Source organism: Stegodyphus dumicola, chromosome 8, assembly GCF_044657685.1.
Source record: "Stegodyphus dumicola isolate Sdum_Otavi_A_Nest chromosome 8, ASM4465768v1".
Lineage (NCBI taxonomy): Eukaryota > Metazoa > Arthropoda > Arachnida > Araneae > Eresidae > Stegodyphus > Stegodyphus dumicola.
The window spans coordinates 169996263-170021445 of NC_140775.1; the positions used below are offsets into that span (position 1 = coordinate 169996263).

A 25183-nucleotide genomic window follows, 5' to 3' on the forward strand; every position below is an offset into this window, starting at 1 on the left:
CCTTCGCAAAATCCAGTACATACTCGCCCATGGCTACATTAGACTTGTAGATTTTGCAAGAAGTGGCGCAAAATCTACAACTCAGAAATTCTGCTACCCGGCCCCTTTCTAAATTGTAAAAATTTTGCCACCCCTAAAATATGCTATCTGGTTTGGTTATGCTATCTGCTTCTGATGCCAGCTCTGGGTTTGCCACATCTAGTATGAGGCAGAAGAAGTAGAGACAGGTGTGATGAACCCAAGGCATTATGCTTGCTTTTCAACTTTCTGTGCTATATGCTTATATCGACATCTAATAGCACAGATTGGAAGTGCACCATGACAAGTTCTATATGCCCTTGATTATAGTAGATCACCTTGGAGTTCAGCTGTAGATCTACTTTGTGTCAATTTAAAACTTTTCCATTATTGAAATAGTGCAGTGTGATTGTTATGTATGTTTTAACTGTTCCATGGTGCAAGCATCTGATTGGCCTTCAGGATTCCTACACAATTTTAAAATTTCCCAATCAGCTCTTATATAAGCCAAAAATAAATATAGTTGAATTGTGTCCAGGAGAAAAGTATGACAGCATACTCTTTTTGTATTGCAGTTACTAACAATATATGCATTTATTAATTAGAAGGGTGATTGGTAGTAATATATAATAAGAAAAATTATTAGATATAAAAGACAATGAGGTAAATAGATAAACATTCTTAATACATAAAAAGAACTGTTGATAATAGTTTGACATATTATTGATCTTTTGGAGTGTGACTGAGAAATGTAACATTATATTAACTGAAAAAAAAAATGCACATAGTTTATTATTATGACAATACTGTTTTCTTACATTCAAATTTTAACTGTGTTGCAGGTTTAAAAAGTGAGCCTTATAGACGTGCTGATGCAGTACGGAGAAGTCAGAGACGTAGGCAAGAAAATATTAGACTGTCCCATGCTATGGATGAACTAGAGCTTTGAAAATTGTTTATTTTCCCTATATAATGACTCAGTTTGTGCCATTTGATGTTTCTGCATTGTATTTGTTAATGGTATACATCATTTGTTCCTTTTTAACAACATCGTTCAGATAGCTGATTTGTAGAAACATCATAGCCTTTTTAAAGAAAAAAGGATTATGGAACTTTATTGATTTATTAGAGAGGTTAGCAATTTTTGTAAAATTCAGAATGCCTTCTCAAAAAGGTGCCTTGCTTCAAAAAGGTCTTGTTAGACCTAATTCATTTAATATTTCTAGACAAATGGTATACGAAAGCTAATGCTTAAATTATTCGAAAATAGACCATGCCATTGCACAAAAATGTTTTTTATGTTTTTATTTTAAACATGAATCTTTTTTTGTACAGTTAATTCAGATTATTATATACTTATGAATATATGTCATTTATATGCAGTAAAATTTGCTTAAGGTGTTTTTAAGTTATTAATTGTTAAATGTTATCTTTTCAGGACAAGTAAATAATTTTACATTAAGAATAACTAAATATAAAAAAAATGTTTTAAGAATAATTAATAATAGTCAAAAATTTAATTAAACATAATTAAGTTATATTTTTTGCTAGAATTACGAAGATTTAATAAATTATATTCCATACTAAAACTTCTTTGAAAAAGGTTGTAATAATTACATGAAATGTATTTTGCATAATAATCTCTTTATATCACAGACTTGATTGAAAGTTATAATGAATAAGGACTTTTATTTTACGGGTTCATTTAGTACAATTCCTGTTTTTTCTTCATTGTTTAGTATTTTTTAATGCTGCTGTGTGTATGGGAAACAGTAACAAGGAAAAAACCCATTAATATAGCAGTCATCTCAATAAATATAATCTACTGTCTTAATTTTTTATCATATTGCTATGGTAAGCCTATTTTTATATATTGTAATTAATAATATTTTTGAATGTTTACTATCTTTGGATAAAGATTTATGTTTATAACAGTCACAAAACAATTTTAACCAATTTTACTGTGTATATAATGCTATTTTTGCTATAGCACAGAATTTACATTCTAAGTGAGCCTGGCAGTTTCTACTGACCCTTTTTGAGTTCTTATAATGATCACATATATATAATTTTAATGCATTATATCATTATATATATATAATAAATGAATAAATCTCTATGCAATAACCGCTATTGACTTTTTTGTGCTGGCTAATTAGGTGGTTAGATTAAAAAGAGTTTTGAATATATTTCTTACATTTCATTATTTTTCTGAATTTTTCTGTAAGTAGTTATTATTTACAAGATTTTATTATTAAAGGATTGCTACATCAATTTTTCTAATGCTTAATATTTCTCCATGCCAAAAAGACCTCTTGTATTAGTATTCAGCTGTTCAAGAAACATATCCCTATATTTTCTACCATTCCTAATTAGTCAGCTAACCTGTAAAAAGTGTATTATGTGAAGAAGAAAATCATAAATATTATTTCAGAGTGCAATTGTACATAGCCATATTTATCTTCGCATATGATGATCATTAAAATGTTTTTGTCTGGGTCATTTGTGTGAGCGTGTTAAGTGCCTGAAAAGAAATTCTAATTTTTTATATTGTAATATATACTTGTAAATAATATCCTTTTTCAAAAGGTGCTGAGATAATAATTGTATTATAAGATAGTATAATGATTGCTTGCCCCCCCTTTTTTTTTCCTTTCACATATTCTTAATTTCTACAGATGACTGTCAAAAGAATATTTTTATGTATGTTTTATGTGTGTGCATATATAGTTTTTAAGGACTGACTCAAAAGAGAATTGCTGAAAGGTATTTCATGTAACTTTAATCTTTTGCTGTTCTAATTATTTAAATGCATTTGTTGATATGACCTTGTTATTTGAATGTTTGGAAATGTAAATAAAAATGTGTACCAGGTATATTGCATTTAAATGTTAGCATACAAAAATTTTGCTAGTGAAATATTTCAAAAGTTCTGTGAAATATGAAAAGATTGAGACAGTTTCTGTAAAATGAAAATAATATTTAAATATGAGGAATGAAAATGAAATTTATTGTTTATTTTATATATATATAGTATATGTAAAATCAGATTATGTCCAGTGTCAGACAAGAATCAAGAGTGTGTTTATGTGTAAAGTTACTCATTTAATAAGTTTATGCAATATTTTCTGATTCTATGTCATAGGAGGAAATTCATTAAAGTTTTCCATTAAAAGTATATTTTCTTAAGTAATTGAAAAAGATAATTTTTCCAGATTAGTTCATATTCCTTATTTTGAGGGCTTAATTCTTATGCAAGTTTTAATTCTTATACTTAATTCTGATGCAAACTTCTTTCTTAAAAATAAATAAAAGAGACAGACAGTATAAATCTTAATTAAGAAAATATTAAATGCAATTTGTCTGTCTATCAATAATTTATTATAGGTAGAGAGATATTCATTCAACTATTTGTTTACTGGAATATATTGTTCTTTTGATATTATTGTAAATGCTTTTGTAGTATATTTTTGGTTAATCATTTTTATACATTATTTCATTTTTAAATATTTTTTTATAGATGAAACAAACATCTTATATGGGAATTATGTGTTATAATTTCCTTTTCTAAAATTTTCTGTAATTTTTTCTTGTGTAGTTTTGCATTAAAATTATTACACAGAAGTGCCATTCATATAATCTAATAATGTGATTGATATATTTTAGAAATACCATTTGCAGTCAATAACTGCATTAAAATTTAATGTGATAAAGTTTTCTCTGTAAAGAACAATAAGTAATTTTTTAAAAGTGGAATAAATTGTTAACTTTAATCTTGTTCAGATTTTTTAGATTTTTCAGATCTCTATTGAATAAATTTTCTAAAAAATGTTGCCTGTGATATACCTGTATTAAACTATAGTATATAGTTTTAAAGAAACATTGCATATTTATATTTTCATTAGTAATTTTGACTTAATTCGTTCATGATTTTTCTTTATACTTAAGTGATCTTGTACATGTAATAAAAATGAAGTTAAAAGTTTCTATGCATACTTTTTCCTCTGTTGATCTCATTATAACATCTGAATAGTTCCTTTTATTTAATTTTTTGTGTATGTATGAAATTTTAAGCTTTATGCCGGTGTAAATGGAAAACTTACGAGTATTTTTATTTTGAAAATACTTTTAATGTTTTCCATATAGAATTTTGTAATAAATATACATAATATTTATTGGGACCATATTTTTATGATATTTTATAGTTTTTTCTTGCTTATATTTGATTTTAATTTTTTGAATATAATAACATTTAAAATTATAAAAACCACCCATCTGGAAAATTTTCTTTTGTTTATGCCCTTATTTTGTTTATCAAATTTCATAAGATATGTATTTTAGAACAATGATGCTGAAATTTGTAAATTTGTTTAAATAAATGATTTTCAATTTTTGAGCGATTCTTTTTATTGTTGCTATTTTTGTCTAATCCTTTTTTTCTTTTTAATCTGGTGTCGTAGTTTTTCTTAATATAAAAAGGATTGATCTAAACCAAATATTCCCAACAGTGTCAGTATTGATCCCATGGAGATCGATGAAATTTTAAAGAAGGTTGAATGATCAAGGAATTGGTAGTTGAATAGGCATTGGCAGTTGATTGACAAAATCAATATCCCAAAGATAACAAAAAATTATTAATTAAAATAGATTATAAAAAAATTGAGTGTTGATATAAAGCAATATCAAACGAAGTATCATTCAAAACACATAAGTACATTAAGTTTTTGAATTAAAACCTCATCTGAGAGAAATATCCCTAAATAAAAGTTGTTAGCTAATCAACATTGATTTTACCCTCTCCTTATGTAGTGGAAGCAAGCTTTAGTCAAGAGAATGATTTACTACAGACAGCAAGTTGAATACTTTTGAAAGAGGTGATTTAAGAATTAAGCAATTTTATGTCAAATATTTAAAAAAAATTGCATCCATTCATCAAGTGCAGCCATTAGATTAGTAAATGGAACTTTTATGCAGTGAGAATCTGTGATTTTATTTCTGAAAACTTGTTTATATTTGTAAAATTAAAATAATAGTAATACAAAAAATACTAAAGCATAAACCCGATAAACCTTTTTTTTTTTCAAAAATTTTTTATATTCATAGTTTAATTGTGATTTTTAAGTTATTTATGCACAGTTATTTATATTATGACTATGTTGAATGCTGTATATTATAGAGAAAATACAAGGGCCTCAATGAATTCTTTTAAAAGGGGTCAATGCAAGAAAAGAGTTGGGAATCCCTAATTTAAACTAAAAGATATTGAGATATGAATTTTTAAATGATTCCTATCTCTAAACTTTCTGGGAATTCAAATTTAGTTAGATTTATTGTATTATTAAATTCTATTCATTTAACTCTTTTCTTTTGTCTCGCATGAATCACATTTGACGAAATAAATACATTGGCGGGAAAACATAATGTGCATCTTCTTTCTCCACGACATATTGCCGAAAGTAGAACACGCTGCAGAATTATTTATGATAAACATTTATTCTGACAAAAATGGAAAAATTTTGTGGGTTGCCCAAGCATCACCCTACAACCTACTTAGACTCTGCGACTCGAGTGCAATGGAGTAAAATACCACTTCTGATACTACAAAGGCTTTATTGACTTAGAAAGTACAGTGTTTAAGTGTTATCAAATATAACATTTAAAACATAAAAATTTTAGGTAAAATATGTCTGTAATTACAATTAAAATCGTCTGAAAAATGTGCGAATAGCATCTGTAGGAGAAGCCAAACTTTGGATAAAACTCAAATTGGTAATGGAACTAATTATCTATTTGTATGTAGCATGACAAGCAACAAGGCAATCCCTAATGAAAATTGGAATGCAGATGCTGTTACCAATTTAAACTATTTATGGACAGACTTCGATGGAATGCCACTTCGAAATCAATACATTTGTTCCAAAAGAGATGATAGTGGTATAGGAGGGGAATTAGAAATAAGTAAAGAAAACTTAAGCATATTTTTTACATTGACAAATAAACAGAAAGGCAGAATTGCGAAAGAAGGGATAATCTGAAAGAAACTTCTTTCCATTCGACTCGAATTGTATATGGATATGCGAAAGGAAATTTGACAAGTGGATTATCTAAAAGGTAAGTTTCATCCAAGTGACTGCTATGAATGTAAAGAAAGCGAAATCATGACAGAAAGTGCAGCTGTTCAAAAACCTGAAGGTGAAGAACATTGTGATCACCTACCGATATTTCTCACTGTATTTCTACAATGTGCATTGTATATGTTATTTAGAACCTGTGTCCGAAAATGATTTGTTCATCGATTTTGATTGCTTCATTTATTTGTCGATTAATTTCTATTAAGTGGGAAAAAAGAAAATGGTAGAATTTGAAAAGCTGAAAGAGCACCTGAAGCTGTACATGAACATTATTTGTTCTTGATTTTATTTGTTATCTAGATTTGTTGCATGTGTTTTCTACATGTGTAGTCTTTAAATGGGAATAAGAAAATACTAAAACTTGAAAAACTAAAACATCATTGGTACATGCAAATTGAGGATTATTTGCTCTTCCAGTTTATTTGTTTTAAAAATAAAGTGTATGATAAGACTGGAAAAAATAAATAGTAAAATTTGAAAAGCTGGAACAACATTGATACTAAAAATGAAATTTATTTATTCTACTTTAGTAGTTGAATTGTAGCATCTCTGGAATCATAAACCGGGAAGACAAAAGTCTTCAATTACATTAAAAATTATTAATTACATTGTCTTAAATTACATTGGAACCTAGAACTGAAAACGATTTGGTCTTATTTGAGTTGTTTCATAGGGCAAAATGAGAACACCACAGTAAAAACATTTGAAAAGCTGAAACAGCATTGAAAACCGCAATTAAAAATTTTTCTAGTCCAAAGGGGCTTTGTCCCTGAAGGACCATTGTTTCGTTTTGGGGTGGTTCACTATAAATGTCCGTTTCACTTTTCAAACTGTTGCCACCAAATGTCCTGGATTATATTCGAAGAAATTAAATAATGAAAAATCTGCATAAATGTATGTATATTTCCCGCATTGCGATAAAACAACGGCACATAGAGCCATCGAATTTTGAATGACGTAATGCTACTGCGATTATGGGCAAGTGGAAACCCAAATTTGAAATTTGGAATTTGTTTTATTATCGATTTCATATTTTGTAAATCTTTAACGAAATTTTGATTAACAAACTCAGCGATTTCAAAGCGAGCAACGTGAACGTTATACAGAAAAAACATTTTATCTCCAGCGCGTGAGATTGCCTATCAGAAATTCTAAAGATATACTCAATCTAAAACTATTTTACGAGTAATTTAAAAAGAGCATTTCTTTAGAATTTTCGGTACGCAGTGTCGCGTACTTGGAGACAATTTTTCTCCCATACAGTGTTACCATTGTTCGCTTTGAAATCGTCAATTTTGTTAGTCAAAAATTCGCTAAAGGTTTACTAACTATAAGGTAGATAATAGAACAAATTTCAAGCTCCAAATTTGAGCTTCCACATGCTCATATTCTATGGAAGATTACGTTATTCAAATTTTGATGGTTCTAGGTACCGTTGTTTTATCACAATGCGAGAAAAATACATACATTTATGCAGATTCTTCATTATTTAATTTCTTTAAATATAATGCAGGGCTCTAACATTTGGTGGCAACAATTTGAAAAGTGCAACGGTGTTTATAGTGAACCAACGCAAAATGCCAAACTAAATCAATATCTCTTCTGGGCTAAAAATTTATCTTACATTTAGATGACGCATATAATTTGTTTTCTTTGTACGAATTTACTTTGGCTTCACTACTTTATTATTACATTGAGCTATTACTTTCAGCTATGTATTTTATTACTAAAATACATACAAAACATAAATATTTTGTATATGATGTAGTAGTAACATAAAAGGCTGGAGTTGGGAGTGCCTGAAAAATTGGTGATTCTGATAAAGATGTGTGTGTGTGTGATCATGGCAAAGCCTCGAGGGCTATCTGCCTAAGGGGAGGGATGCCTTCGTGGAGGACTTTCTAAGGGAAACTGGCTCGTATACACGTTACACATGCGGAAAACCACGAAAACGCCCATGCAGCCAGCCCATTCGCGGGATTCGAACCGCGGACCGAACTACCAGTGTCCAGCGACTTTACCGCACGGCCGCTGGTGGTCCCCTCTGATAAAGATGACCCTTAGGAAAGTAAAATGTAGAGAAAAACTGGGAACTGAATTATCAGATATCTTTTATGCTGAAAACGGCCTCCTTTCCTGCCAGTTGAATCATATTGCCCCAGAAAAAGCAATAAGAGGCTCGGGCATACAAACACAAAACAGTATTTTCGAAGAACGAAGGCAGCGATAGTTGAATCGGCAACAAAAAATATTGGTTTGAACGTCAGTGAAGGAAAAACTAAGTTCATGACAGTAACAAACAAAAGACATTATCTGTTACCGCTGAAAATAAAGGATTATGTTTCTGAGGAAATTGAACGATTCAAATATTTGGATACGGTTGTAAGTAATAATAACGACAAAACTATTGAAATAAAACTTTTCAAATTGTTGCTACCCAATATTATCGCCCTGTGTTATATTTAAAAAAATTAAATAATGAAGAATCAGCATAAATGTATGTATGTTTCTCGCATTGTGAAAAAACAACGGTACATAGAGACATCCAGCTTCGCATAACGTAATCTTCCATTGAATATGGGCATCCGGATGCCCTAATTTGGAATTTGTTTTATTATCGATTTCATATTTTGATAACTTTAACGAATTTTTGATCAACAAACTCAAGGATTTCAAAGCGAGCAACGGCAATGTTGTACAGAAAAAGCATTTTTATCTCCAGCGAGCGAGATTGTGTATCGGAAATTCTAAAATATGCTCATTTAAAAATTATTTTGCGATATCGCTGTTGAATTGAATTTTATAGTTTAAGTGCGAAGAACATGATATTTAATAAATAAAGGTAACACTCAAAACGTTTAAAAAACGCCCCTTTGGGCGCAATGTAAAATCTGAAAGTTTTCAGACATTTTTTGTAGTCTTAGTTTATTTATTTATTTACTTTTCTTTTACTAAAAATTGATATAGTTACGAGCATTTGCTACGAAGAGTGGCTTATAAATAGAAAAGATCAAAGTGGGAGATTTAGGACGTTGTTGATTATATTGTTTGTCTTCTTGATTTTATGGAAGGTAATATTTTTGTGTCATACATGCTTGACTTTAAAAAGCTTACACAAGTTACATTTTCATCAATTCTTAGACTATTTTCTATTATCTATTTATAAGAATAAACGTTTTAATGTGATATGAAAAAATTGTAAAATTATATAATTTCAAATGTTTAAATGTATCATTTCTTTTACTAGTTCAAATATGTAAAATTCTGACGCTTAGAAAATATTTCTCAAGAATATAATTTAAAAGTACTCTTGAGCTTGAAATTTCCCTATAGAATATAATGTCCTATTTAACCGTTTTTGTTTTGAGACTTATTCGGGATATCCACTCTCACTAATTCTCCGATAACTGAGTGTCGACATTTGTCATGTGTTAAGGGCAGCAGAAGCAGGTCTGCTAAAGTGGCATCGCAGGCGGGTGTTGTCCAGAAACAGGTGCCAACGGAGACAACTCTGACAGGAATCAGTCGCGTTTGCTTTCATTAATAATTATATGTTTACAAAGAAATATTGCCGGTAAAAGGACAGTGACTCTGACTACCATACCGAATGCCCGTGTTCGAATCCCGGAGAAGGCACGGATGCTTTGCAGCATGGGAGTAATCTAAATATATGGCGAGCCAAAAGCCCTTTCCTGTGGTTTGGTGATAGGGAAAAATGTGTGGGAAACCCGGGTGCTCTCTCTCAAAATTGGGGTGAAACTGGGCAAAATCGTACTGTCACTATGAAGTTCCATTATGGAAAGAAGTTATTGTAATGACCGAAATTATGAAATTTCTTTTAATTTAAATATTTAAACAATTCTCAGACATAAAAATTAAATTTGAATAAAATTTAGGGGGTAATGTAATGTAAAAATAAAATTTAGGGGGTCCGGTTGCGTAAAATAAAATAAATTATCTTGGGGGGGGGAAAAAAAACTTCAAAATAAAGACCTATTCTAAATAAAAAAAAAAAGAAGTATTTCGCTCAATAAAAAAACAAAAAAGATAAAAAATAAAGTAAAACAAGAAAACATACCTTTTGGCCGACACGGGTTCTGGCTAGTTTTAAAAATGTGCGAAAATCCGAACGAGAAAAGGTTGCCAAAATTCAAAAGAATCTAAAAGAGGGGCTACCACTATTTGAAACAGTCAATTTCAAACTATTGCAGGGTTTCCAAAATAAAAAGCAGTTCTTCGTAATTCAGTTGATAGCCAATGGAGGCTTCCGGTAAGGAGGGTTGAAAAATTGGGGGGGGGAGCGTAGTAAGAGGCAACTAGTTAAGATGGCGTCGTTTTAAAGCTGTTTTCTCTTTGCAAATGGAATGAAATGACGAAATTTCAAAGTAATAGCTCAATCTGGGCAAAAGTCAGGTGAAATGGAAAAAGGGTTTGTTAGTAAAAAGTAGTCATATTTCACGCAATCGAGCTTCAGAGCGACTCTAGGAAATTTGAAAGGACCCTTAATATTATAAACAAGAAAGGTTGACCAGTAAATCATAATATCATTTATTAAAATACTCTGATTTTTTAAGCCAAATTAAAAAAGGTGAAGAGAATTTATATTACATTTTTACATTAAATCACATGTCCTAGTCATCCACTAGTTACCGCCTTTGCTGGTTTGGGCAGAAAATTTCATTTCACTAAAAACAAGTAATTTTAAAAAATTGGTAAATGCCAGCTTTTTTTAGAGAATGGGAAATTACTTTATTGGGAATGTGATTTTCCTGCAGGATATTAATAATGTATTGAATTTCTTCTTGGAGAAAGTCAGCGTTATTACAAATTCTTTTTTATTCTAAGAAGTTGGGAATTAATTGTATTAATAATGACTCTTTTTGCGATGTTAGAATTCCAGTTGGTAAGTTTAAGAGTGTGAAATTTAAACTCTCTGCTCTTATTATAGATTTTTACATTTTTTAAATTTAAAATATGAAGATCAAGGTAGACTACGTCATTTTGCTGTGGTCTAGTAGCGTTAAAGCTAGTAGGATAAATATTGGCGTGTTCGATTTTATTAAAATCATTAAAAGCTATAATGTTATAAATATATCTGTAAACGTGCTTAAAATATTTTCGCTTTCTAGATCTAGTACTTCTGAAATTTATATTCTTGTGTGAAAAGGAATAATGTACTGATTGCTGTAGAACAACTGGCCCCCATAGGTATACCGTGTACTTGTTTGAAAAGTTTCTTTTTATCAAATTGTAGATAATTGTTAAATAAGACAGTTCTTAGGAAAGTTTCCATTCATCGTTTGAGACTATTGCAAGAACTTGGCAAAACATATCAGGTAGTGTAAGTAGGCTGTCGTAAATGTTTTTTCAAAGGCAAGGTCGTATAAAGATTTTCAAAGTCGTAGCAGTTAATGTTATCAGTTTTAAGAGTATTTAATGTATCTAAAATCGTCTCGTTATTATTGATAATTCAGTTTAAGTGGTGATCTTGAAAATTGGAATTATTAATTACATCAAGTGTTTGTTTAAGTTTCTTAGTAAAAAGACAGTCGATTTCTTTTTTAAAAAATTTTATACCATTAGCAACGTATCTAAATTTTACAGGAGTCTTGTGCATAGTCTTGGTAAGTCTTAATATTTTTTTTAGTTTTATTGCACAGAAATTTTATCTTTCTACCCACTTACCTTTCTATCTCTATATATTAACTACATTTTATAAAAATAAAATCGATATAAACTTTTCAGACTTACGTACATTGCTTTTAAATCGTCTGTTTTAAACAACACACTGTTTTAATTTGAAAGATAATTATAGATCTTACGGAATATCATATAGCAACACCATTGAGCAATGGTAATTTAACTTTAGCGTGGAATTATTAAATAAAAGAATTTAAGCTTACAGATTAGCAATACTTAATAAGTCTCGAGGATAATGACTGTCCTACTATCACAATAACATAACGTTTAACATAGAGTAACGTTTTGTCAGTTTAAGCAATTAATTATTTTAGATTATCGGAAAAGGCAGACAGAGAAGTCTACTTCCAGTTACCTTGTGGATGCATAAGATGAGCTTATAATCTCATCTAGGCGCGGGAGGTGTTAGAATAAAAAAATGGGTTCATTGTTTTAAATCACTCAGCTTGTTGAGCGCGTTAATTAAACTTGAAAGGTAAAGTAAACATCTGCATTACAAGATAAATTGATTGATGCATTGAAGGATAAATCAAACACATTGAAAGATAAATTAAAAATCTGAATAAGCTAACTGTATTTCCACGGTACTACAAAACGGAATATTAATATGGCAGAGACGTAACACTTACTGATGATGATAAAGAAAGAAGACAGGAAACAATTTACACATGTTAAGCTTACTTTTATTGTTCTGTGATGTAAATCCAAATAAAAGTTTAAATATCCCTTAGTATAAGGTTGCATTTCATCAGAATCATGCCATAACTTTTTCTTTGATCAGGTGACGTCACACAGCAAATCTGAAAGTTAAGAATCAACACTAGCAAGTTTTTATAGTCTTAATATTTATTTTGGATTGCTGCTATAACTATCTTCTCTCCATAACAGAGAACATTCTTCAGCAGATGCAGTACTTCCTGGAAAGTGAAGAAATGGTCTGACTTAACACAATTAGCCTTGTTAATTTCTTCTGAATCACACTTTTAGTTATTTTTTTATGTTCATAATAACACACATTTCACTTTTGCAGGATTTACTTTTTCTGTTTATAAGATTCCATTAGTTTGTCGACCTGTCCTTCATCTAGTGCTTTATTTGCAGAGATGTAAACATGCTTGATATAATAAGCTTTGAATGTTTTTATAATTATTTGATTCATTGGTTGGATAAGTGGTGTTTGGTTGGATAAGTGTTAACACTCTACATTTGGATGCATTGTTGTGAGGGCTTCAGCATCGTGTCCTGGAGCATTATTGAAATATTAGAAATTTAAAGCTCATGTTTTGCTGTTCTGAGTAATGTTTACTTTTTGAATGAATGAATTTTCAAAGCTGTTATCAAGCAGGACTGTCGCTATGTGGCCGATGTTTTTCAGAGTAACAAGTATATTTGAAATTTTCGCTTTGGACAAATTAAATGCAGGCAATTCTGAAAACGCGTATAAGCAACATCGCTTTCCTTAAGTCCGGATTCGGCAAGGGTGTAATGCATGAACAGATGGTGCAACGCAACTATTGCAGTTGGGGAGGGGACCTTATTCCTTACCAAGGCTCTATGGTTTGTTGTTCTTCCTCTTGGGCAGATACAGGGGTTGGACAAAAATATGGAAACACTTTTAAAAAAACATGTTTCTTTGCTTAATATGGTGTAGGAAACCCGTTGGCATCCAAAACAGCTTGTAGTCTTCTCGGAATGGATAAATACAGTTCCTGTATGTTTGCCAAGGGAATATTATACCATTCTTCCTGCAAAACGGTGGCAAGTGCAGATAACGATGTTGGCGGTGGAAAACGAGAACGCACTTTCCGTTCCAACGTAGACCACAAAGGTTCGATAATATTCAGGTCTGGTGACTGTGGTGGCCAGGGGAGATGGGACAACTCATCCTCGTGCTCAGAAAACCAGTCCTGGACAATGTAGGCTGTGTGAACAGGGGCTTTGTCGTCTTGGAAGACACCATCACCATCGGGGAACAAAGTTTGTACCATGGGATGAAATTCAGCGGCCAAAATGTTCGCATAAATCTTGGCAGTCATGTGCCCTGACACAGTTATCATGGGGCTAGCAGAGAACCATGATATGGCTGCCCAAACCATAACAGAACCCCCGCCATGTTTCACTCTTGGCAACAAGCAGTCTGTATTATAGGCTTGAGATAGCGTTCTCCAGACGTAAACTCGGCCAGAAGTGGGAAACAATGCGAAAGAAGACTCGTCAGACCATATCACTCGCTTCCACTGCTCTATAGTCCAGGCTTTATGACTTAAACACCACCTTTTCCTGTTACAGGCATTAGCATCACTGATGAGTGGCTTCTCAATTGCAGCACGGCCAGCAATTCCCTGTTTATGAAGCTCCCTTCTAATTGTTTTGGTACTCACAGGGTTCGGTAACACAACATTCATTTCAGCAGTAACTTTTGCAGCTGCGGTCTTCTTATTTTTCGTCACAATTGCCCTTAATGATCGTCTGTCACGATCAATCAGGACACACTTTCGTCCGCGCTGTGATTTAGCAGATGATGTTTTTCTGCTTTTCAAATATGCGGAATAAATCTTCGATACAGTACCTCTTGAAACACTAAACACCTCGGCTACCTTGCTTACGGAAGCACCTACCATACGTGCTCCAACAATTTGCCCACGTTCGAAGTCCGTTAACTCTGACATAATGCAATGACAACCTCACATAACAGTACTCCGACAACAACTGAACTGTTTAGCACATTTACGAAGTTGATAGGTGGAGTCAGTAGTCAAAAACGCCAACGCCACCTACATATTTCATTAAAATCAATCTTTCTTTTCAAACATGCATTTCACAAGGTGTTTCCATATTTTTGTCCATCCACTGTAGATTTCTCTATCAATGCAATCTATTAAAATGATAGATTTCTCTATCATTTTGCCAATAAATAAAGTCGTCTTATATCCGTTACGAACTGTAAATATTAATTTTCTTTTTTGCTACTATATTTTCCTCATCCTTTAAGTATTATATTGTGCCTCTGTTGTGTACATTTCATGTCTCCCAGTTGATGTTTTGCGGAGTTATAGCCCAAATCAGAAAAAAAGAAGAAAAAAGATAAGATTTGCACACTGGTATATGACAATGCATATTTTTTTTGTGAAAAATAAGACAGTCATGGTATCACACCGCTGTCCGGGGGCGTCTCCAGACTCGCCTTTGCTGGTCATCGGGTCTCAGTTCAAAGCGAGACTCATCACTGAAACTATTCTACTCCAGTCAGTGACATTCCAGTGCGAATGAGCCCGACACCACTGCAAACAGGCTTGATGTTGTACAGAGATGAATGGTAGTCGGCGCAATGGGCGCCGTGACCTCAGCCCCCTTTCTGTGAGCCGTCTATGAATGGTCCTTGCGGTCACTGAAGCATTAGTTGCACGTACAATCGATGCTTGATGAATGAAGCTTATCAAACATTCTTAGATGCCTGATATAAGAATACAAGTTGTAAGGTCTCGTTTAGTTCATTATCGAGTTATTTTAAATTAAATTATTTTCCTATCTTCCTCATTTCTCAATTTCCTACCAGAATATAAATTTCTAGCTCGCGGGATATTCAAATGAGGAAGAAAGGAGATGGTATTTAGAGGATAGAATCATTTTCTTCCTGCTAAAGGCCACGTTGCTAATTTGATTCTCTTCATAGTAGTATTCTGTGGTGTTCCGTTTTTCTTGCATTAGACTTGTTACTTTAGATCAGAGCCAACTCTACTTGCGTAGCTATTAGGCTAACTTACCTTTTACTTAGTTAAATCAATTTCATTATCTTTGTTTATCAGAAGCCATAAATGTTAGCTTTTGTAAACACGAGTAGTGGTACCTTCAGTTGATTTTTATTTCAGTTAAATAAAAGGGTTCTTAACACCCTTTCTCTTATCTCTGTGGTACATTACAAGACATAGCGATAATTTATTTCTAAGTTTTAAGACGTTTTGTACATTTTATGCTACCAACAATACGAGACCTTATAGTTATGAGCAATAATTTATGACTGACTGAGAAAACAGACATATTTATAGCTTTCGTTTAAAATGCTATATTTTACCCGAACAGCTGGTTGGCTGGAAAATTCGAAAAAAACATTTCAAACAACAAAAGACACTAAAATAAAATTTCTGTTTAAAACGGTACACATGTTTGACAATTGGCTATTTGCGACGGGAGAATGTTTCGAGCCATAAAAACGTTTGCCAAGTCGCATGGCTATGTGCATGATAACATAAAGTAATGGTATAAAAATTAGGAAAGACTTTGGAAATCAAATGTCACGATGATGATTAGTCAATAGTTAAAGCAATAAACAGTTTTATGTCAATGATGTCATTCATTCTTGTGGAGAAGTACTGATGAAGAAAACACTATGTAACGGCAAACTTTTGGCGTTTCATCGGCTTTGTATTACAGCATACCTGTATATACCTACATCGGTTCTGCATACAGCATATGTGATCCTACGTATATACACTCTTAGACACACAAAGAAAAAAACGACGCATCACGACTCATAGAGAAGATATAAAGAAAATTGGACACAAATTGATATGCATACAGGTTTCGACGAAAAATGCAAAATTTTACATTTTGGCTGCCAATGAATGAAAGTTGTCGCTACAGCGCATCTGATCTGCGCAAGTGGCAGGATATTTAAGAGGAGAAATTACGATTCCAGGTCATAAATTCTTCACGAATTTCATTCCGTGTACTCTGGTAGACAGTAACTATGCCTCTCATATAGGTGCGAGAACAATATGCGCAGATGTCAGAATTTGAGAGAGGTCGTGTAGTTGGACTCAAAGAAGCCGGTTGGTCTTATCGGCGAATAGCTCGACATTTGAGCAGGAACGATGCCACTATTAGACGATGTCGGCAGGAATGGGTGAACCATGGCCGCATACAGAGTCAAGAAGGAAGCGGTAGGCTTAGAGAAACGACAGAATGTGAAGACCGAGCAATCGTCAGAACGGCACTCACAGCCGCAGATGCATCATTATCATCGATTGTACGTGCAACTAGTGCTTCAGTGATCGCAAGGACCATTCATAGATGGCTCACAGAAAGGGGGCTGAGGTCACGGCGCCCATTTCGCCGACTACCATTCACCTCTGTACAACATCAAGCCTGTTTGCAGTGGTGTCGGGCTCATTCGCACTGGAATGCCACTGACTGGAGTAGAATAGTTTCAGTGATGAGTCTCGCTTTCAACTGAGACCCGACGACCAGCGAAGGCGAGTCTGGAGACGCCCCGGACATCAGTGTGATACCAACTTGACTGTCTTCGCAGGCAGACAGGCCGACAGCCAGGAGTGATGGTCTGGGGTGCCATTTCCTTTCATAGTACCTTACAACCTTACAGCATAGCGGTACGTCGACGAAGTTCTAAGGCCCGTTGTGTTGCCCTTCATGTCACGCCACCCTGGGCTTACATTTCAGCAAGATAATGCCCGCCCCCACTCTGCACATGTTTCTACTGCTTGCCTTAGTGCTTGCCGAACATTACCTTGGCCAGCAAGGTCTTTCTTCTATTGAGCACGTTTGGAGCATTATGGGCAGGGCCCTCCAACCAGCTCGGGATGTTGACGATCTAACGCGCCAGTTGGACAGAATTTGGCACGATTTTCCTCAGGAGGACATCCGCAACCTCTATCAATCGATGCAATCGATGCCAAGTAGTATAACTGCTTGCATAAGGGCCAGAGGTGGACAAACGCGTTACTGACTTTTTCACTTTGTGAAGCTCTACCACTTCAATAAATCACCCAGTTGTTCTCAAACTCTAATCATTTAATCAATTGTTTTTCTGTACATGTACATCACTTCTACCGATTTTCGTCCCATTCGAATAATTCCTTCTTGGTGCGTCGTTTTTTTTTTGTCTAAAAGTGTAAGTGATGGTTTAAACTTTGATGATGATGCTAATGCTCACTTGTCTGACCTATAGTCAGCCCAACCCCATGAAATTCCTCGTGGGAAGGAGCGCAAGTTTACTCCTATCGTTGGCAACAGCCTTGAGCACCTTACAAGTGATAGGCGATTTAGCTCAGTTCGACCTCCTGTTTTGATGAAGAGCACCCCAGGAAGACCGGTCCGAAAGTATCCTATCCCTTCTCTTTCCCTACCCCCAATCTCTTGAGAGGACTTTCGGCTCGCAGCATATTTAGAGTACCTCCATGGAAACTATGCATTTAAAAACATCCATGCCTTCTCCGGGATTCGAACCCGGGTTCTTCGGCAGGTAAACCAACGACACTAACCACTATACAGGTAGGGCGGCTTATACTTTTCTTCTTTTAGTGACTGCGAATCTGTAAATGTTAAAAAGGTGAAAGAATAGTACATTCGACGATGATCATCAAATAGAATCAGAATGCATCATAAAAAATAATGCCTCAACACATACGATTTCTATTGTTCTGATATTCTTGGAGATGGAAATAACAAACACTCAAACAAAAAACATAAAGTTAGCTATAACTAAGAAAATCTTCACTCCGGTTAAAAATGTCAAATTTATACTCGTACGTTTAACTTGATAGCATCAGTTCAAATTCTATAACTACTGTATTAGTTATGAGTTAAATTACCATAAACAGAATATTTGAATAAGCAAAACCATTTTTTTTTACTGCAATCCCCTTTATGAAAGCAGTTGTCTGGTTTGCTTCTCGATGAAATATGGTTATTACCTAACCATTAATTTAAAAAAACTTCTATGTTGCCATTTCCTCTACTTATGCAAACAGCTGTTATTTGCCTAATAGTAGCTATTATTAGTCTAAACGCAAACTTCTCGGACATTTATCCTGTCAAGGCCATACCTTTCTCACCAACAGTTTTTATCTGCGCTTGAAATCGGTTTTATGTGACTAATAGTAAATTCACCACCATTTGAGGGTAAGTCAAAGTTTAATCTAAGAGTGTTATCAAAGTTGTTAATTTACATTCAATGTACACATTATTTTATCTGTTTATCCTCCTTAATCACAAATTTTAGAAGTAATACACAGAATTTAACAACAAAAGCTTCATTTATTTTTAGCCTAAGGGAGTTAGCTCAGAAAGGCTATTAATTTCGTTTTGGAATTTTGCGTTAGTTCACCATAAAGGGCGTTTAACTTTTCAAATTGTTGCCACCAAATATTACAACTCTGCATTATATTTAAAGAAATTAAATAATGAAGAATCTGCATGAATTTATGTATGTTTCTCCCACTGAGAAAAAAAAAAGTACCTAGAGACATCCAATTTTGATTAACGTAGTCCTCCACTCGAATATGGGCATCTGAAAGCCCAAATTGGAATTTGGAATTTGTTTTATTACCTATTTCATATTGTTGCGTGCGTAAGGGTTCGTTACGAAATAAAGACACAAGTCCGATGAAAAAGAAGCAAAATTTATTATTATCACAACAAATAATGCTTAAATTTCCTCAGATATTCGTGCAGTATTACAAAATCTCACAGTCAGTAGTTATCTTTTAACTACTCAAACGTTCAAAAGAACTTTATTCAAAACAGCTAAAGAAAGTTAATCCGCGAATTCGCTCCAATCAACAAGAGCAGTTTTCGGTACTTTTCCGTTTCGCCGGCGCAAATCTCGCCAAGCAGACTTTATTGGCGACAACATACAGTATACACATAAAAAATATTAAAAAAATGTTAGTTCTAAGAATTCCTTTTTCGAAGGCATAAACATTTTAATATCGCTTAAAATTTTATAAAAAGCCAACAAATAAAGACAATAAATTTGTAAAAAGACATTAATTTAAGAATTTACTATGCTTTCATGGTTCAACATCCTGATTCGCCGGTTTATATCACGTGACACCAAGCGATCTCATCTGACGTAAACTACTCTACAAAAATCTAATGCTCTCAGTAATTATCTACATTAATTTCAAGTTAAATCTTAATTTGGAACACAAGTTTAAATGCAAGAAATATTTCAATCCGTACGAATAGCTTACTCAGAAATTATGTAAAACTGCAGTGCTTTACTTTGCTAATGCATTCTCGTTAGAATTGATGAATTTAACACTTGACTTTACCTTTTCTATATTTTCGGCTTCGGGTTAAGCGCTGTGATTGCATCCTGATTGACTTAATTACCGAAAATGGCCTTAGACATAAAACTGAACTATCTGATAAAAATTCTATGTAATTATATGCCAGTATTGAAAGAAACAATCAATCTGATAAGAAAAAGCTGCGACTTGTTTTGAAAATGAGGCTTAAAAGGTTACCAGCCAGAATATTCCGTTTGGCATCGGTTGTACCATTATTGGCGACTTTATCGCTTGCGCCGGCAAAACGGAAAAGTACCCAGTTTTCTAAACAAACTCTTAAAACAACAACAAACTAACTAACTAATCGAATTGAGAGGTTTTCCTCCTTTTTATATAAGCTTTTAGAATGCGCGAGAATTTTCTAGTACTTTCTCGAAATGAAAAAGAGATATTTATTTATTAAATGATAAATGCACGTGCCCTTTTATTTTTAATTTTCCGGATTAGCTTTCCTTTAATATTCGTCACGCGCTGCACTGCACGGGAAATATAAACAATTTAATTTATAATTCATCTAACATTACCTATTTAAATACCAAATACGTAACAATATTTTTTAAAACTGTAACGAATTTTTCATTTACAAACTCGACGATGTCAAAGCAAGCAATGACAACACTGTACGAACAAAAACAGTTTTATCTCCAGCTCCCCCGAGACTGTGTATCGGAAATTCTAAAGATATTCCCTTTCGGTGCTACTTTGGTAGACGATTGCACGGATTTTGGCGACTTTTTGGTGATTTTTCTTTTGGCGAGTAATACGACTTATGGTAAACCCATTGCTGAATAAGTTATTTATGGTAACCGATACTTTGTTGTCATTTTATTTTAAAAATAATGCGTTTTATTATGCATAAATTCCGTGTCTTAAATATTATTTATGGCTTTTAAATATTAAAAATCAATTTTATTTTAAATTAATTTTAAATTAAATTTAATTTAATTAAAAATTTTATTTTTTCTGATACTTTATGAAATTTTATGCTGTGGATGATGTAATCAATGACGTCACCTTACTTTAAAAATAATTGGTTTTAATATCTATAAATTTAATTTAATGTTTTAAACATTATTTATGGCTGTTTAATATTAAAATACAATTCAATTTTGCATTTTTTGAAAAATGATTTTATTATGTATGATTATTTAAATAATTTTAATTCTAGGCGTGATGTAATCAGCTCTCTGATTGGTTATAGAATATTTGTGCATTACCGCGCCATTTTAAAATTTAATTCATATCTTCGAATTCCTTTAAAAATGTCTCTTTCAAAGATGAATGTTGTTAATTGGTATATACCAAGAATTATTGATATCGTAATCAAAAAATTGTCCTTTGAGACCTTATTTTGGCCAGCCTGGCTTTCCTAATCAAAGATTTATTTATAAATTCTTACAAGGGTCAGAGGAAATTTATTTTAAATTTTTGAAAGAAACCTCGCTAATTGTTTCTTCAATGAAGTGCGAAAATGTAGATCACAGATGAATATCATTAGAAGAGCTGATTCTGAGGACGGCCGTATATGGTATTGTGGTCATGTTAGAAGAAATAACCGCTGTAAATGTAAGAAAAGTATTAGACATTCCCTCCTTTTTTTACCGAGAATAAACTAATTGCTGTCATTTTAGCTCTAGTGTACGAATCGTTCTTATTAACTTAGTTTAAAGTATTTAAGTAATATTTGAATTCTTTTAAATGTTGGTATGATGGTTTTTAATTCGATATTCAATTTACGCAATATTTTAATCCAATTAAACGTTGGCGCAATGTTTTTATATAGGTATTTTTATTCTATTTCTGTGCTATATGAAAGTAATAATTTAACCTTTCTTTAGTATTTTATACTCGTAGTAAATGTATTTATTTACATTTGCCTGCCATCTTAAAAAAACAAAGTTTTCAACAAAAAATTAATCCATTATTTTTAACGATATGGTGCTACTTTGGTAGATGGTTGCACGGATTTTGGCGATTTTTTGGCAATTTTTCTTTTGGCGAGTAACACAACTTATGGTAAACCCATTGCTGGATAAGTTATTTATGGTAACCGATACTTTGTTGTCATTTTATTTAAAAAATAATGCGTTTTATTATGCATAACTTCCATGTTTTAAGTATTATTTATGGCTTCTAAATATTAAAAATCAATTTAATTTTACATTTTTATTTGATATAAAAATTTTGTTGTTTATAATATTTTATATAATTTTGTGTTCAATGACGTCACCTTACATAAAAAGTAATTGGTTTTATTAATACCTATAAATTTAATCTAATGTTTTAAACATTATTTATGGCTGTTAAATATTAAAATACAATTTAATTTTGCATTTGTTTTTAAAATGATTTTATTATGAATGATTATTTAAATAATTTTAATTCTTTGCGTGATGTAATCAGCTCCCTGATTGGTTACTGAATATTTGTGCATTACTGCGCCATTTTAAAATTTTATTATTCATCTCTTCGAATTCGTCGGATTTCAAATGGAATGGATATCTCCGTTTCGAAGATGAATGTTGTTATTGGCAATTACCAAGAATTATTGGTATTGGAATAAAAAAATTGCCCTTATTTTGGCCAACCTGTCTTTCCTAATCAATGATTTATTTATAAATTGTTAATAGCGTCAGAGGAAATTTATTTTAAATTTTTGGAGGAAACCTTGCTGATTGCTTCTTCATTGAAGTGCGAGATATGTGGATAACAGATGAAGATGGTTAAAAGAGCCGATTCAATTATGGTTTCGATTTTTTGGTGGTACTTATCAATAAACAAGAGGTTAAATTACTCAAAAAAATGTAAGTACATATTTTTCTTTTATTTTATAATTGTATACTTCAATTTTTGTTAAAAAAATTAATACACTATTTTCAAAAATTGCTGAGATAATTATTATCACATATGTTTTAATGTTAATTATATTTTATATAACGTATTTTAAAGTATTAGAATTTAATAATATTCTAATTCTTTTAAATGTTGGTATGATGGTTTTTAATTCGATATTCAGTTTTACTAATATTTTAATATAATTAAACTTTGGCACAATGTTTTTATAGCTGTGTTCTTATTCTCTTTTTTTGCTGTATGAAAGTAATAATAGCCTTACTTTAGTATTTTATACTCATAGAAAATGTATTTATTTACACTTGCCTGCCATCTTAAAAAACGACATTTTCAACAAAAAATTAATCATTACTTTTAACGATATTTATTTTTTTTTTTAAGTTTCGAATACCTTACTATGCGTAAAAACAGCGTTTTTCAAGATGGCTGACGATTGTAAAAATTACGCCAACGTAAATCGCCAAAAAATCCGTGCAACCGTCTACCAAAGTAGCACCAACGATATTTATTTTTTTAAAGTTTCGAATAAATTACTATGAGGAAAATAACGTAAAAACGGGGTTTTACAAGATGGCTGATGATAGTAAAAACCGCGCCAACAATTGCGCCAAAGTAAATCGCCAAAAATCCGTGCAACCGTCTACCAAAGTAGCACCTCTCTTTCTAATATTTTGCTATATTGCTGTTGAATTGAATTTTATGGTTTCATTGCGAAGAACATGATATTTAAGAAATGAAGGTAACGCACAAAACGTTAAAAAAAACGCCCCTTTGGGCGTATTATAAAATCCGAAAGATTTCAGGCTATTTTTAACTCGAATTATATTACTGCATATATTTATCCTACTGTTCAGAAATTATTTATTTACATCTTTATTTGGAAGTGCTGAAATCTTTCAACACCAGAAGAGATGTTGAATATCGTTACACAGTTTATTTATAATAAAAAAGTTAAAGATTGTCTTTTCAAAACTGGTAACGACAAGAAAACTTCTGAAGACGGGTTTTATTATTATTATATTAGCTTCAATTAACAAATGTTTTGTATCTTGAATTCTTATGAAATTAATTAGTTCTCAGTTTCCAATAGCATTGTGTTCCCCTTAATTTGCAATAAGAAAATCTCAAACATGCGCTTTCTGACTCAAAATTGTTTATTTAAATTTCATTTTATGATTTGTGAGCACAAAAACAAATAAGTAATATTTTTGCTTCCATATTTCATATTTTTTTATAACTAATTAATTTTTGCTGAGCAAGCAAGAATGAATTTAAAGCATTAAAAAATCTGAAAATTAGTAAAAATTAATGATATGCACAGCATTTGATCAAACTTTAAGCTTACGCATGTTCATCTTTTTTAATATTTTTTATACTGTAATCTTTATGAAAATTAACTAATACTTCTTTAGAAAAGCAATTAATTAAAAATGACTTTTAATAGTTAGCAATATACGTTTAAGTTTATATTAACTGTTATATGCAGCACTGATATTTATTAAATTTCCTAATTTGGTTTCGTTTGGTTTGTGTAATTATGGCAAAGCCTCGAGGGCTATCTGCCTAAGGGAAGGGATGCCTTCGTGGAGGACTTTCTAAAGGAAACTGTCTCGTAGACACGTTACACATGGGGGAAAACCCCGAAAACGCCCATGCAGCCAGCCCGTTTGCGCCATTCGAGCCTCAGACCGAACTACCAGTGCTCAGAGACTTTACCGCTCGGCCGCTGGTGGGTTCCTAATTTGGAATGCTTAAGTTTCCTTCTTACTTTTGCAGTAAACATGTATTATTTAACCTTATGACCGGCACGGGCTTTCGTTAAGAAACCCGAATTTCCCAAAATACCCTGAGAAAGAGGTATTTTTTTAAATTTTAATCCAAAATGTCTCTGATACTTTTTATCTGGATTCATGTATTTTTAATATATTGCCTTAATTTCTTGGACATATTTCAATGTAAATGCGTTTATACTTTCTTAGAGATATAACCGAAAAAAAGGTGCTAGGAAGTATATATACGGCATTGCCGGTCAGAGGATTTTGAACAAAAATATGAAGTATAGAAGGGAAAATGATTTAACTTTTTCTTTTTATCACAGATAATTACATGAAAATTTACTTAAAAATTTTATAGTCAGGAAACACATGCGATGTTATCATCATGCAATAATTAGTAGATGTTTTACAGGTATCGTATTTCAACGATACCTGTAAAACGATACCTATTCAACGATACCTGTTCTACAGGTATGGTATTTCAACGAAAATATCCATTTTGACCGCTCTCAATTCCATTTGAACGAAGTTTTTGCGTTACATCTATACGTACGGACAGAATAAAAGACTCTTTCTTCCAAACCGGATTGTAAAATGGATTCAGAAGAGATTATTT

At 32.2% G+C, this 25183-nt stretch overlaps 1 protein-coding gene across 2 annotated transcripts in view; it reads left to right on the plus strand.

Annotated features, from left to right (window-relative positions):
• The window catches only part of Frl (formin-like protein), a 146967-nt gene extending 142553 nt beyond the window's left edge, over positions 1-4414 (plus strand). For both annotated transcript variants that reach the window (XM_035364208.2, XM_035364209.2), the window contains exon 26: positions 861-4414. In XM_035364208.2, coding sequence (XP_035220099.1) covers positions 861-967 — 107 coding nt within the window. In that variant the 3' untranslated portion in view covers positions 968-4414. The remainder of the gene's footprint in view (positions 1-860) is intronic.
• Positions 4415-25183: the final 20769 nt, after the last annotated feature.